The 13862-nt window shown below is 38.8% G+C and overlaps 1 protein-coding gene across 2 annotated transcripts in view; it reads left to right on the top strand.

The window, feature by feature from the left end:
• The window catches only part of LOC126273171 (uncharacterized), a 44930-nt gene extending 31331 nt beyond the window's left edge, over positions 1-13599 (top strand). For both annotated transcript variants that reach the window (XM_049976649.1, XM_049976650.1), the window contains exons 4-5: positions 11413-11573; positions 13165-13599. In XM_049976649.1, the coding sequence (XP_049832606.1) occupies positions 11413-11573; positions 13165-13296 (293 nt within the window). In that variant the 3' untranslated portion in view covers positions 13297-13599. The remainder of the gene's footprint in view (positions 1-11412; positions 11574-13164) is intronic.
• Positions 13600-13862: the final 263 nt, after the last annotated feature.

The raw sequence follows: 13862 nt of genomic DNA, 5'->3' as shown, positions 1-13862 counted from the left end.
TTCTCCCTCCAATCTCATGGGTTTGTTACATTGCTCACTCCACGATGATCTTCGCAACAGTGACCGCTTCCCTGCAGTCCTTGCAATGGCGCCTACCTACCTTGTCCATTAAGCCCTCGTAGTCTTGGTGATCAAACTCTTGTAGAATATCTGTTAATTGATTTGTAGTAATTGTGGAAATGATGTTCACTATACAGATTTCCACGTGATATGGCTTCCCCCCCCCCCCCTCCCCCCACCCAGCCACCCACATGTATTACCAATACAGAAATTCTGATGACTAGATCAAATTTCAAATAAAATGTTTTTATACAAGTCTGTACCTTCACCTCTCGCTTCACTGTATGCAGACAAGGCATTAATGACTTTATACTGCTTAAGACAGTCTTTTTCAGACACAATATGAGCAAAACACATTGGCTGAAATTAGGTGAATCGTGCACACGCTACAGAGTTTTTGAGACAGTCACCAACATGATTAGATATCAAGTGCAGAAAATACCAGAGGTGTTCCATAAGAAATGCAACACATTTTTTTCTGAAAGCAGATTGGGTTCATTCAGGATTCCAATACACCATACTATTCCCCACTCTTTTGGCTACAAAATCCTATTTTTCAACATAATCTCGATTCACTGCGACGGCTTTACGTCATCTCACTGAGAGGATCTTGATGTCTGCACGGCACCACTCTTACTGGATAGCTTCAAAGTCTCGCTCCATCAGTAACTTTCCCATCATCCACATACTACTTCCCATGGAGAGCATTCTTCATTGGATGAAACAGATGGAAGTCCGAATCTGAGATCTGGGCTTTAGAATAAGTGAGGAGGATCAGTCCAATGAAGTTTTGTGAGCTGCTATCGGGCGTTCAGACTTGTGTGAAGCCTTGCGTTGTCATGGAAAAGACGTTCTTTTGTGTTTTTTGTGGTGATGAACACCCTGATGTTTTTTTTCTGCAATTTCCTGAGGGTAGCACAGTACGCATCAGAGTTGATCATTGCATATGAGTGAGGACATCAAACAGAATAACCTCTTCAGAATCCCATAAGACCATAGCCATGACTTGACTGGCTGAGGGTGTGGCTTTGATTTTTTTCTGCGGAAGAGAGATGGTGTGGTGCCACTCCATGTATTGCCATTTTGTTTCCGGTTCAAAGTGATGAACCCATGTTTTGTCACCTGTGACAACATTTGACAAAAAATTGTCAAGATCAGCTGTGTAACACGCAAACAGTTCCATAAAAATTGCCCTTTGTGGCTCTTTGTAGCCTTCTGTTAGGTGGCAAGGAGCCAAACAGGCACTCACCTTTGAGTACCCCAACTGCTGGGTGCTGGATAAGTGTGTGAGCACTACCAACAGACATCCTGTTGAGTAGCAAGGAGTTTGACTGTGGTCCGTTAATCACCACAAATGTTTGTCTGCACATTGCAACATGCAAGAGTCACATCTGTGTGCTGCTGGCTGGCTTGCAGGAGATCAGGCAGGTTTGTGCGATGTTGTTGTGGAGGTGACAGATGCCTTGCCCAATCACTCACTGTGCTTTTGTTCACTGCCAGATCTCTGTAGGCATTCTGCAAGTGCCTAGTAATATCTGCGATACTCTGGGTACCCGCCAAAAGAAACTCAGTGCTAGAAACCCACCTTTGTTACAGACACCATTTCGAAGACTACTTATAATGCCGCCACATATCGGAACTTTGTGAAACTATAAGGGGTGGACAATAATATTTGATGATGTCCCACAGCAAATTCCATATTTTTTTTCAATTGACCAATGAAAAAGTTTTGCATTACTTATTGAATGCCCCTTGTACAATACCAGTTATTAGTAAACAACATCTATCATTGCAAAAGAATTAACAGCCACTGATAAAAGTACATTAGATACTAAATACGTACCTGCTAATCATATAGATAGTCAAGATTTTCATAGCAGTGTTAAGTATATACTTGACAAACACTGAATAGTTTTATGGTTGTCAACAAGGTAATCATCAACATTGTAGAACTCCTGAATTGACTTTAAACACAACTTAGATTAGCCACAGTTTCTCGAACTCTCATGTAGATGTTGTGTGAATGTTAGCTGGTTCCAGACTGAAAATTTTGATTGGAATCTGACTATTTAAAGACTGGCAGATGAGCATATTGCGAACTCCAGAACTACATGATCATTTGAAAAATGGCTGTTATATTTTACTGTTCAGGATGGACTCTAAGTAATAACAGTAATTCCTCTGTACGTCCATATTGTTAGCAATGGTTGCGGGACTCTGCTGTTCAATAGAGGATGTCAAATTAACTCCTTTCAGCCATCAATTTTCAACCTTATTTTATTGAGCAACCAGTTTCAGCATTTTACTATGCAACTAAGGTAGATTATTCCTACAAGTAAAGCAGTGGCCTGAAGATGGCATAGTAAAATGCTGAAACTGGTTACCCAATAAAATAAGGTTGAAAATTAATGGCTGAAAGATGTTTAATTTGATATCCTCTAACAGTAATTTGGTTTATGAAATATGTTGTAAGTTAGCAAATTAGAAAAGTTTATGAAACCATTTTATGCATCCACCTTGGTAATACCCCATGTACGAGTGCACACACCTTATTGAAAACAACATTAATTACACAAAAAATTTTAATTAATGGCCTAATTAATTAGTGATGTATGTTGTTTTGTGCATAAAAATATGTAAACAGAAGTGTGCTGAAAAGTAATGCGTTAGAGTTTTTTATTCTGTTCTCAATATTGGCCGAGTTATTACATGTCATACATATTACTCGGTTGACTTTCCCACTTTGTTGACACAAGTTGCAACCCTCTGCTGCTAGATGACTTTGAATTGTAGTGTGTAACATGACAGTGTGTAATGTAACCATGGCAGCCCATGAGAAACAGTGTGCTTTAATTGATTTTCTAACCGTGGCAAATGTGCCTCCAATTGATATCCATAGAAGAATGAAAGCAGTGTATAGTGATGATTGTATCAACATCAGAAATGTGCAACATTGGGTTGCTTGTACTTGTAATGAAGGAAATGGTTGGGCTAACCTCAATGTCTGTGACAGAGGTTGGAATGCTTCAGAACTTACCGAAAGACCTGTCAAACATTCTTCTGTGATGGTATCACAAACTGGTATCTCATTGAGATAAATGTGTTTGTCACCAGGTTGACTATGTTTTGAAGTAAGTATGTAGACGGGTAGAATAAAGATGTATAATTTTAATAAAGTTAGTATTATTTAAGAAGCTTGGAGAGTTTTTGCTTAAAAAAATTTGGAGGCATTACCTTTCAACATGCCATTGTATAATGGCTAAGCACAGAGGTATAATCTGCAATGGAAAATGTAGCTGGGCACCAACTTTAATGGTGATTTTCTTGTAAGTTAATTGATTTTGGACAAAAAACCAACAACTGCAGCTACCAAGCAATTAGCCTCAGCAACCTCAACGAACTGCAGGAAAGGATGGTAGCTCACTGATTATGCTGGATTCTCAAATCATGGATCCTTTTGTCCTTTCTATCAGTAATGTTTCCAGGAGGGAAGATCCACAGCTGACCATCTTGTTAGATGGGAAACTGCAATCCGATAGGCTTTTTTCTGAACACCAACACCTCATTGCAGTTTTCCTGATCTGCATAAATTATACATCACCATTTGGTGACATTACATTTCACTTGCACTCCATGACTGGGGCTTTTGAGGCTTCCTACTGAGTTTTATTCATCAGTTATCATCCCAACACTTGTTTGACTTGAAGTTGGCACATCACTCTGTTCCACATTGGTACAAGAGAATGACATCTCACAGGGCTCCATACTGAGTATTACACTCTTCCTCATCACCATCAATAGGCTACTGGTCTCTGTTGGGCCACTTGTCACTCCTGTGCTGTATGTCAATGACCTTTGCATTTTTTTTTTTATAGCTTCTGCTCTGTAGCCTTGACTGAATGCTAGCTTCAAGGTGCCATTTGAAAGGCCTCTGCTTGGATACTTTTCCACAGTTTCCAGTTCTCTCCTGCATTTGTGTCACTGTACAATGGTCCATCCTGACCCAGAACTGCAATTGGGTACCCATCACTTTGATGGTGTTGAGTAGTCCTGACTTTTTTGGGACTCTTAAAGTGCTCCATACTCGTCAGTGAAAGACTAGTTGCGTACAGAAACTAAATGCTCTTCATGCTCTTGTCCATACCACTTTGGGAGCAGATTGTGCTATTCTCCTCAGTATTTACTGGGCCCTGTTATTGTCCCAGTTGGACTATCAGTTGTCAGATTTATGGCTTGGCAGTACCTTCACCTTTGAAACTGTTTGATCTAGTCCATCCTTGTGGTGTAAGACTTGTGACAGGTGCCTTCTGGTCAGTACAATTTTCATGTCTGTAGGTTGGACAGTAGTCTTTAGTGCATGGAGTGATTGACGATTCCACAATTAGTTTGACAATTAATATTTATTGCAGTCTCACTACCAAAAAATAATGCTCCACAAAAGAAAATGACATCAGAAATGATATCTTCTATCAATATGAATGTTGCGACACCAAGAGTTCACCTTGATATGGATCATAATGCAGGCTGTGACGTAGGTCACACTATCGCACTGGGTCTCAGGGGGAAAGCTGATGGCTTTTGGATGGTGTAGCGGATCAATGTAGATTTGGCTCTGCTCCAACAGATGGGACACCATAGGCAAATGCCCTGAGTGGTACGAAGTGAAATTGCGACTGCAACTTACTGCTACAGCATGCACCATGGCTTAAGTATGTTGTGGCAGCGGAATATCTGTGGACTTTCGAGGATCACGTGGCCCGGGGATGTAAGACAGTCTATGATAACTGTGCTGCCACTGTTGCTGCATGCACTGCCTGTGTGCGGTGGTAGTGGGCCCTGTTCAGCAGTGGTGAATCTGCATATTACCGATGCACGCTTTACTCCTTTGTGTTGTGGTCATAATGATGTACCCAGCACTCATCTATGGTGATTAAGCACCTAAGGAAGTAATTTGATTTGACCTGACAACAGTTGCAATACTGTTGTTTCTGCCTCTGTTTAGCAGGCTTTTTGAATGGGTGTGAGCAGGTGCAGAACCCAGGTGACAGAGGCATTTATCATGATCAGAATGTCAGGCAAGATGTTGAAAACTTATCCATGGCTGCTTTCACTTTTTTCACTATTGCCTCAGTTGTGATGTGCCAGTCTTCAAGCACAGAGGCCCCTCCTCATCTTGTGATTCCCAGTGATTCACAGAAAAATCGTCTGCCACATTGCTGTTCGTCATTCAGACTTGTTTGACCACATTGGAAACATCTGTACAGTGTAACTAGTTTGACATATGCTGATGCTTTGTTGCCGTACACTTCCAACAACTCAGCATGGATTGTTCCAACATCGGTCTTCTTGAAATGCAGAAAACAAATTACCACAGGATACTAAACTTCATGAATAGGCTCTACCACCTTGTTCTGTTTCCTCTAGTAGAATGCTATGGTACTGTTGTTGTGACGATTTCATTGTGTACTGGAACTGCGTGTGTGTTCCTGCAAGCTAACAAAAAAGCAGTAATGTATCAACAAAAACAATCAATTTTTGAAAATATGATGTAATTGGATAGTTAAAAAAAAAGTTCTTATCCTGTCTGGTAAGTCGCCCCTAACCCGAGATTCTGTATGTCTTTTCCAAGCTCTACACCTTTTCCTAAGCCTCAACAGTCCTTTTCCTTCATCCCCTTTCCCTGCCCTTCAACCCTTCTGCCAGAAGGAGCAACTGCTGACTCAAGAAGCATGCATACATAATACCTTTTATATGTGTGTTCTCCTGCCACTGCTTTATCTATCTAATTACCTTAAAAATCACTTTGTATCTTTATATTTTTGAATTCATAATCAAAACATTATGACTACCCCTCATACAATGTGGTTACTTTCACACATGATTCTGCCTTTGGTGGACAGGAAGTACCAGCCATACAGGTAGAATAAGAGATTGCAGGCTGATGTATAGGGGCAGGTCTTGCACCTGGACTGTCTGTAGTGGGCGGAGTGTTGAGACCAGGAGAGGCATAAGGACAGATCAGATCTCATTTGTTGGGTGGGTGGCAAAATACCGTTTTTAGAGGGGAATGGGGATATTATTTAGTCCTTTCAGATAGTGGCTTGAAATAGTCAAAGCTCTGGTAAAGAAAGCTGTAAAGGTATTCTCTTCCTGGGAGGTACTGATTGTGGGGGTAGGGCATGGGACGTCCATTTCTGGATAAGGTTAGTGTGTTAATTTCTGTTCTGTTTAGACTGACTGCTAATCAATTAAATTGTGCCATACACAGGTAGCCAGCCGAATGAGAGGGATGTAATGTGGATTGTTTGAGAGATGGCAAAGTTGATATGTTGATTAGTAGGTCTCATGTGAAAGGAGCTTCACGTGGAGCTGTCAGTGATGTAGAGGTTGATATCCAGAAATTTGTTTCCATGAGCCAAGGTGGATCATGTGAAATGAAAGGGGCAAAGATCACATCGATTGGGAGTAGTCTTATCAGCTGGATCCTGATCGTAAAAATATCAATGAATCCAAATCGAGTTTGTACGCAGTTTGTAGTTTATAGGATTTCAACATGGGAGACCCCAGTGTGAATAGCTAGAGTCAATACAAATGATTTTTAAATATGGAGATATTTGTTGTACTGCTCGTCATTGTCGTTTTCCTATAAAACTCTGAATTCCAATGCAATTGATCTTTGAAGGTTAACCTGCATAGAGACTATAGAATTGCAAAGGAGAAGCAGTACCATGTAACAGGCAATTATGATATGCAGATTTACATCAGTCATAAATGAGATATTAATGGGGAAAAACTAAACATTTGCGTGTAGCAATATATGTTAACATGTGCAATAATTGCAGAGTTATAGTATCCAAAATAGAAGTTGCTATGTTATATATTCTTCCCTTATTTGTCATTGAAGTGCAGATGTGGAATTTCAGTGAAGAGGTTAAAACATGTAGTAGTGAGACAGCTTGTTACAAAGATCTGGATAGTCTGATTACTATGGCTTTCTATAATAAACTGCTGCAGTACAGACACACCAAAGATGATGTAGCATGCATGTTCATGTCTGTGTGCATACTATTTCATTCTGTTGTATTTTTTATCACTTAATTCCACTTCTGCAATTTGATGATGAATAGGAGAGAAATGTAGGACAACACAGTAATTACTTCTATGGGAAGTATGACTTTGTACATACAGCATATTTTAACATATATTGTTTCAAACAAATTTTTATCTCTCTTTCCTAAACAATATCTCATTTATGACTCCTGCAAATTTGATGGCTATAATTGTCTGTTACTCAATATCTTTTTATTTATTTATTTTCTTCAGTGCCTTAGCCTTCTGCATTTGTTAGTTTTTTTAACATTCAGAGAGAGATTGTACACACATGCAGTTTTGCTGATAAATGACCTTGATGGCTGGTAGAAAAAGGCACATCTTAATATTTTGAAATCATATTTACTTGATTTTAGCTATTTGATCTAGTGAGATGCTAGAAAGGATAATTTAAGATGGCTCATAAACAAGTTGGAGCAGTGCCCATTACATTGCAGTCTGTGACAACTATAATTGTCAGCGAGGAGACAATTGGTTAACGTTACAAGAAAGGAGATTGTGTATGTGAAGTGAAGTCAGCTGAGTTCCAAGAGATGTAATATTTAATGATGATAATACCATGTGCATTGGGAAATGTTGATCTATAGAGCTGTGGCATCAACGGTGACAAGCACATCATTATTTCATATACTGTCTAGAGTTTTTGAAGCAAGTATTGTGACGTAGCTACAAGACGGTATGCTGTAGGCAGTTGTTGAAGGTGTGGCTATAGAAACTGAAGATTCATTCGGTAAGGGCAAAGTAACCAGGGACAATAAGATGCCTTTCATCTGCAACCATATGCATATTCCGTATTGCAGGGTGCCCTGTACCATCACTAATCATTTCCTTTGCTATTCCACTTGCAAATATAGGTAGAGAAAAATAGTTGTCTATATGCTTTCATATGAGCCCTAATCTCTTTGGTAATATCTTCATGGTCCTTATGCAAATTGTACATTGGTGGCAGTAGAATCATTCTGCAGTGAGCCTCAAATGTTTGTTCTCTAAATTTTCTCGTGGATGCTCCTCAGAAAGAACATAACCTTATCTCCAGTGATTTCCATTTGAGTTCCTGAAGCATCTCCATAATACTTGCATGTTGTTTGAGCCTCCCATAACAAATCTAGTAGCCCACCTCTGAATTGTTTTGATGTCATTTTTTAATCTGGCATGGTGTGGGTCACAAACACTTTAATGGTACTCAACAATGGTAGCACTGTGGCTTCCTTTACAGATGAACCACACTTTCCTAAAATTTTCCCAGTAAACTGAAGTCAACCAATTGCCGTTTCTACTACTGTTCCCACTTACGTGTTCCATTTCATATTGCTTTGCAACATTACGCCTAGGTATTTAATTGACATGATGGTGTCCAGCGGCACATGATGGTGTCCAGCGGCACGCTACTAATGCTGTCCTCGAACATTACGGGTTTGTTTTTCCTACTCATTTGCGTTAACTTGCAATTTTCTACATTTAGAGCTAGCTGCCATACATCACACCAACCAGAAACTTTGTCTAGGTTATCATGTTATCCTCCTCCTATCACTCAACACCACCACCTTCCCATACACCGCAGCATCATCAGCAAACAGCCACTGACTGCTGCTTACCCAGTCTACAATATAATTTACGTATATGACAATAACAGCAGCTCTGTCATGCTTCCCTGGGGACACCTGACAATACCCTTGCCTCTGATGATCACTCACTGTCGAGGACAAAATATTGGGTTCTGTTAGTTACTGGTTTTCTGAGTTTTAGGAATTGTGTAGAATTTTTGTGCTCAAGGTGTGAGGAGCTAGACAGACTTCAGTGTGTAGTTTTGGAAAGAGATTTGAGAAGAGACTGAAGCTCATGGTAAGACTTCTGAAATTGAGTCACTCCAGCGGGGCATTTAAGAGCTGCTGGAGGTCCTCCACAAGATCACTGTGGTTCACAATAACCGCGATGGGGTTACTGTGTACACAGAGAGAAAAGGATTAGTTTTGGCGTGGTTAGTACTAAATGAGTGGGGTGCAGAAGAATGAGTAGCAACAGAGAATAGTTCTCAAAATAATAACTCTCCTGTCCATCCCAAAATGGATTTTGGCCACCTATAGTCTCCTTATCTCTCCTTAGGACACTCTTGCACATAATCTCCCCCCCCCCCCCCTCCCCCTTTCCACTTCCGTCATATGTCTCGTATCCCTGTGGAAGACTAACTTGCAACATCTATCACATACATTCTCCAATCATCTCCTGTTTTAGCCTAGCTGCAAGCATTCCATACACCATAAAGTGTGGAGCCCACTTTGAAAGTGGCAACATCATGTACTGCACTGCACAGCTATCTGTGTACGTACAACTATGAGCAAATTATCTACCTGGATTAACATTACTCAAGATTACACATTTGTGGAGCATACTGCACAACATAAGTTTTGACTTAAACAGCCACTCCATTACTCATGCTGTATTAATTCTAATCTCAGCATCAACTGGATGTCTCAGGTAGTCTGCCATGCAATTGTCACAACCCCCTCTCCTGTTTTCAACCCATTCAATTGACCTGCTCCCAAACCAACATATTAGCGCACTTCTTACTCCACCCTAAACCCCCTACTCGCCCTTTGGTTCCTGCTGCATTGGATCATCCACCTTTTTGTTCCATTCACCATTCCACATCTCTTCCATTTCATTCACCTCAGTCAGGATCACTTCTTGCCCCAGTCAGATGACATCGTTGTCTTAGGAAACAATGTGAAGCAATGTTTGAGCCTTCCTAATGCCTGATGCGTGTCCACAACTAAGCAAATCTTCTATATTCTAGTTTAAATTTATCCTTATATACGTATAACAGTAAATCCTGGCTTGCCTGTCAGTGCATACAGGCTTTTGTTTTGTTATTTAACTGTTGAACAGTATATTTCACAGTAAGTTTTTAGAACCAGTATTCTTTGGTGCAGATGTCTGAAGAGTGCTGATAGGTGCATGTAGAATATCCTAATCCCACAATTATAATCATTGCAGAAAATATGTAATTTTGAAGCATTTCAATTATAATATGTGCAGGGAGTAAACTTCCAGTGTGAATCAGTGTGATACTTAGGATCATATTGTGTAGAATGCATAGTTATTGAAATACCAAATACCTTATGTTTTTAATAATTTGTGTTACTGTTTACTTTAAAATCACAATTTTTCTTCTGTGAAATGATCTCAGCGTGATGGATTCTTGCAAAGTGCAGAATCAAGTTTGCCATATTTGTTACCACAGGAGTAAAACCTTTATACTAAAAACAATGATTAAAACTTCTATGTCTCACAAGATTTCTGACATTTACTTGATTTCCACCTGGGTTTGACATCAGACTAGCGGTTGTAAGAGATTCCACAGGGTAGGCTTGTAACCCAAAGTTCTTGTACTTTAGTTCACAAAATAGATGTAGTTACAGTTATTCAGAGGTATTATGAAGAAAATGGAGGCCTAACTGTCTGTGAGTGTCTGTATCCAATGGCTGACTAAAAGCTTTAATTGTGAGCACATCACAAATGGTGATGGGTAAATAGGATTATTTTAGTTGTATGTTTTCATGAAGATGAAAACTCGGATGCATTCATTTATGAGAAACTTGTCAATTTTACCTGTTGTTGTTCGATAACCATTTGGTAATCTAGTAAAAGGGGACCGTGTACTTTGACATGACCTGAGACCTTAGATCCAAACATTATTTACTGCATTAGGTATGTGGAAGGTTATAGTGTCAGAATGTGTAACGTGTGTTAAAAATTTCTGGACTAACATTTATTTTAGGTATATTGTTAAAATGTAGAGCTATGTTCTATTTTTGTTTACTGCTTCAACAGAATCTGCACTTCATGTGCATACTATTTTCTGTTGTTTCAGGTGCTGCCTATAGTGAAAATGTTTTTTTACCAGTCTTATATCCCTTGCATTCTGCTATCATACAAAACCTTTTTTGCACTTTAAAGATAGACCACAACTCTCAAACAACTAGGCAATGTGCTTTGCCTTGAATTGATTCCATATTTGAGTAACTCTGACTGCAAAGAGAAAGCATTTCTGGTGTAAATTTTAGCTGCTATGTAATGTAGAAAGACAGACAAGAAGATGATACAAGCTTTAAAGATTATTCAAAGATGTGGACACTTAGTAAACATTACATATTTTATGTTATCATTTACTTATCACATCAAAACAACTTGTAATACAGGTAACAGAAAAAATTGTGCATTAAAAAGTGATATAATTTACAGACACCTTTAAGAGCACAGAGACAGTCAAAGAAGAAGATCTGGATACAGTGGCTCCACATGTTGGCAGTGCGTGGAGGAGAGTTGGCAGACTGCTGAATTTCAGTGATGGTGAACTAGATCAGTTCAAGATAGATTATAAAACTGAAAGTGGCATGAAAGAGGTAAATAGTCCATAAATGTAAGCTTATCTTAAGTCATTTTTATGGTATAGATGAACACATTTGCATGAAATGAAAATGTTGGCTTGGTTGCCAAGACAGACAGTATAGTGGAAAATAAGAGCAACCCCACTTAAATGTGAAAGTTACGAAGAAATTTTGTTTTGCTGTTGATGAGGTCATTTATTGTCTCATGAGTAGATAGCCAAATAAGGTGTTGCCCATTTCCATAGCCTTCAGCCATGGCTAATTCACTCTTAATAATATTACATTTCATTGCAGATGTTATCAATTTAATGTGGTTATGCAGTAAATCCTTTCTCAGAAGTTATCTTTTTTATAGCAGAGTCCTCAAGTTTAATCTGTGCTAGGTAGTCAGTAATTGAACACTCTCTGCCAGGAAAGTAGACTGTGATAAGATTTATATCACAAGTACATTTTGTTAGCCAGTCTGAGGTGTACTTTCAGAAAAGTTTACTAACTATAGCATCCAGTGTGAATCAAAATCCAGTGAGAGAGGCATAATTGATGATGACCATCCATTAATTCACATCATTTGTGAGATTTTAGACAAATTTAAGACACCACCTTAAAAATGTGGTACAATGTAAATATTTTACAGATATGTAACTTTATCTCTCAGATACATTTTCATTGTGATCAGTTATCTGAGCATTTTGCTTAATTAGCAAACTTTGTTGGAAGCCACAGCCTATGCCACTTGGATTCCATGTGAAAACTAATGTGCAAAAATCATGAATTACCGAATTGAAAATATTCCATTTATATCCCCACTGGATTTCATAGCTTTGGAAGAGTGTAATGTTACTGGTATCGTTATTTGCATTCCCTAGCCTCCTTTTCCCATCCCCTAAATATAAGAAAGCTATTTATCTGTATCAAATTGTTGCCCCAGTGACTGGATATTCAGTTCTAAAGACAAACTTAAGTTTCTTGTGTGGCAATATGTACATATGTGTACGTAATTTAATTTTATGATCTCTCTCTATTAGCCATACGCTAAATAAATATTGCCCCAGTCAAGTCCAGGTCATCTTTTACCAACTGCAACATTTCTGTGCTATGAGTGACTCATACTCCTGCCTCACGGTGACCCTTGATGTTAAGTAATTTTGAACACTGTTCCTTCTTATTTTATTCTCAGCAACTGCAATGGCAAATAATCTTAGGTGTATGTAATTTTCTGGCATCTTATTTATTGTGGCAATATCAACTTTATATCTCCAATGTCAGTTTTCCTTTTGACCTTTTTCTTCGAAATATTCAGTTTTGCCAAGAAGTAAAAGTTGCACTGCCACTACATGACAGCTTTTAACCTATTGAATAAATGTGTGCACAGTGGATTTAACAGAATCCATCATGTTAGCGGAAACTCTTGGCCTGAATACAAAAATTGGCTTTGAGGGATGTGCGCACGCCTTTCTTATGTAAAATATATTTCTCCTCCCCCACCCCTCACCACCACCACCACCACCACCACCACCACCACCACCACCACCAACAACAACAACAACAAAGTAACCAATTTTTGAATGCTTCTCTATAACACAAAATTTCATCTCTTGTCTTCCAGGTTATATATCAGATGTTACTTGCTTGGAAAAGAGAAATGAGTAATAATGCAACGCGCGGCATTCTATGCAGAACTTTGTGGTCTGCACACGAGTATGATGCAGCAGAAAAACTAGTTCCGGATAGAAATTGAAAGTATCCTGCACCGTTCCAAAGGCTGAGAAGAAGAGTATGTTTGTGAATGAATGTGCAAGAAGGTACAAATTTTTATTGTCCACTTTTATGAGTGGTGTATGTGTCTGTACAGTCAACTTAATTTTTGTATTAAATATAGTTAATTTGATACTGTATTATAACCAAATATCAAAATAAGAGGGCATTTTAAATATATTTTAATGTTCTTCCATCACCAAGTGCAGGAATAAAATCATCGGCAATGTAACTGAAAATTTTGCAAGTTATTTAATAAAATCAGTTAAATCTGAGGTCTCAGTAACCTAATCAAACTAGAATTCTGAAGAAAGTTGCTATACACAGACTTCTTGTCAATTTACTTGCTCACTTGGCATTGTGTGAGGCTTAAGGAAGAAAAGTGGAATGTCTTTGTTGGAGATACATTATGTTGATGTAATTCAATGGACAAAATTTCCAACATTGTTAGTTTTACTTGTGGATGTTCTTTGGCATTGAATCGGATAACTTTAGTGAAAATTCCACTATTTCAACGGAGAACCTGCCTGTCACGATTTGGTGCTGATG

Source organism: Schistocerca gregaria, chromosome 5 (genome assembly GCF_023897955.1).
Source record: "Schistocerca gregaria isolate iqSchGreg1 chromosome 5, iqSchGreg1.2, whole genome shotgun sequence".
Lineage (NCBI taxonomy): Eukaryota > Metazoa > Arthropoda > Insecta > Orthoptera > Acrididae > Schistocerca > Schistocerca gregaria.
This window is presented reverse-complemented; position numbering and strand designations above follow the sequence as displayed.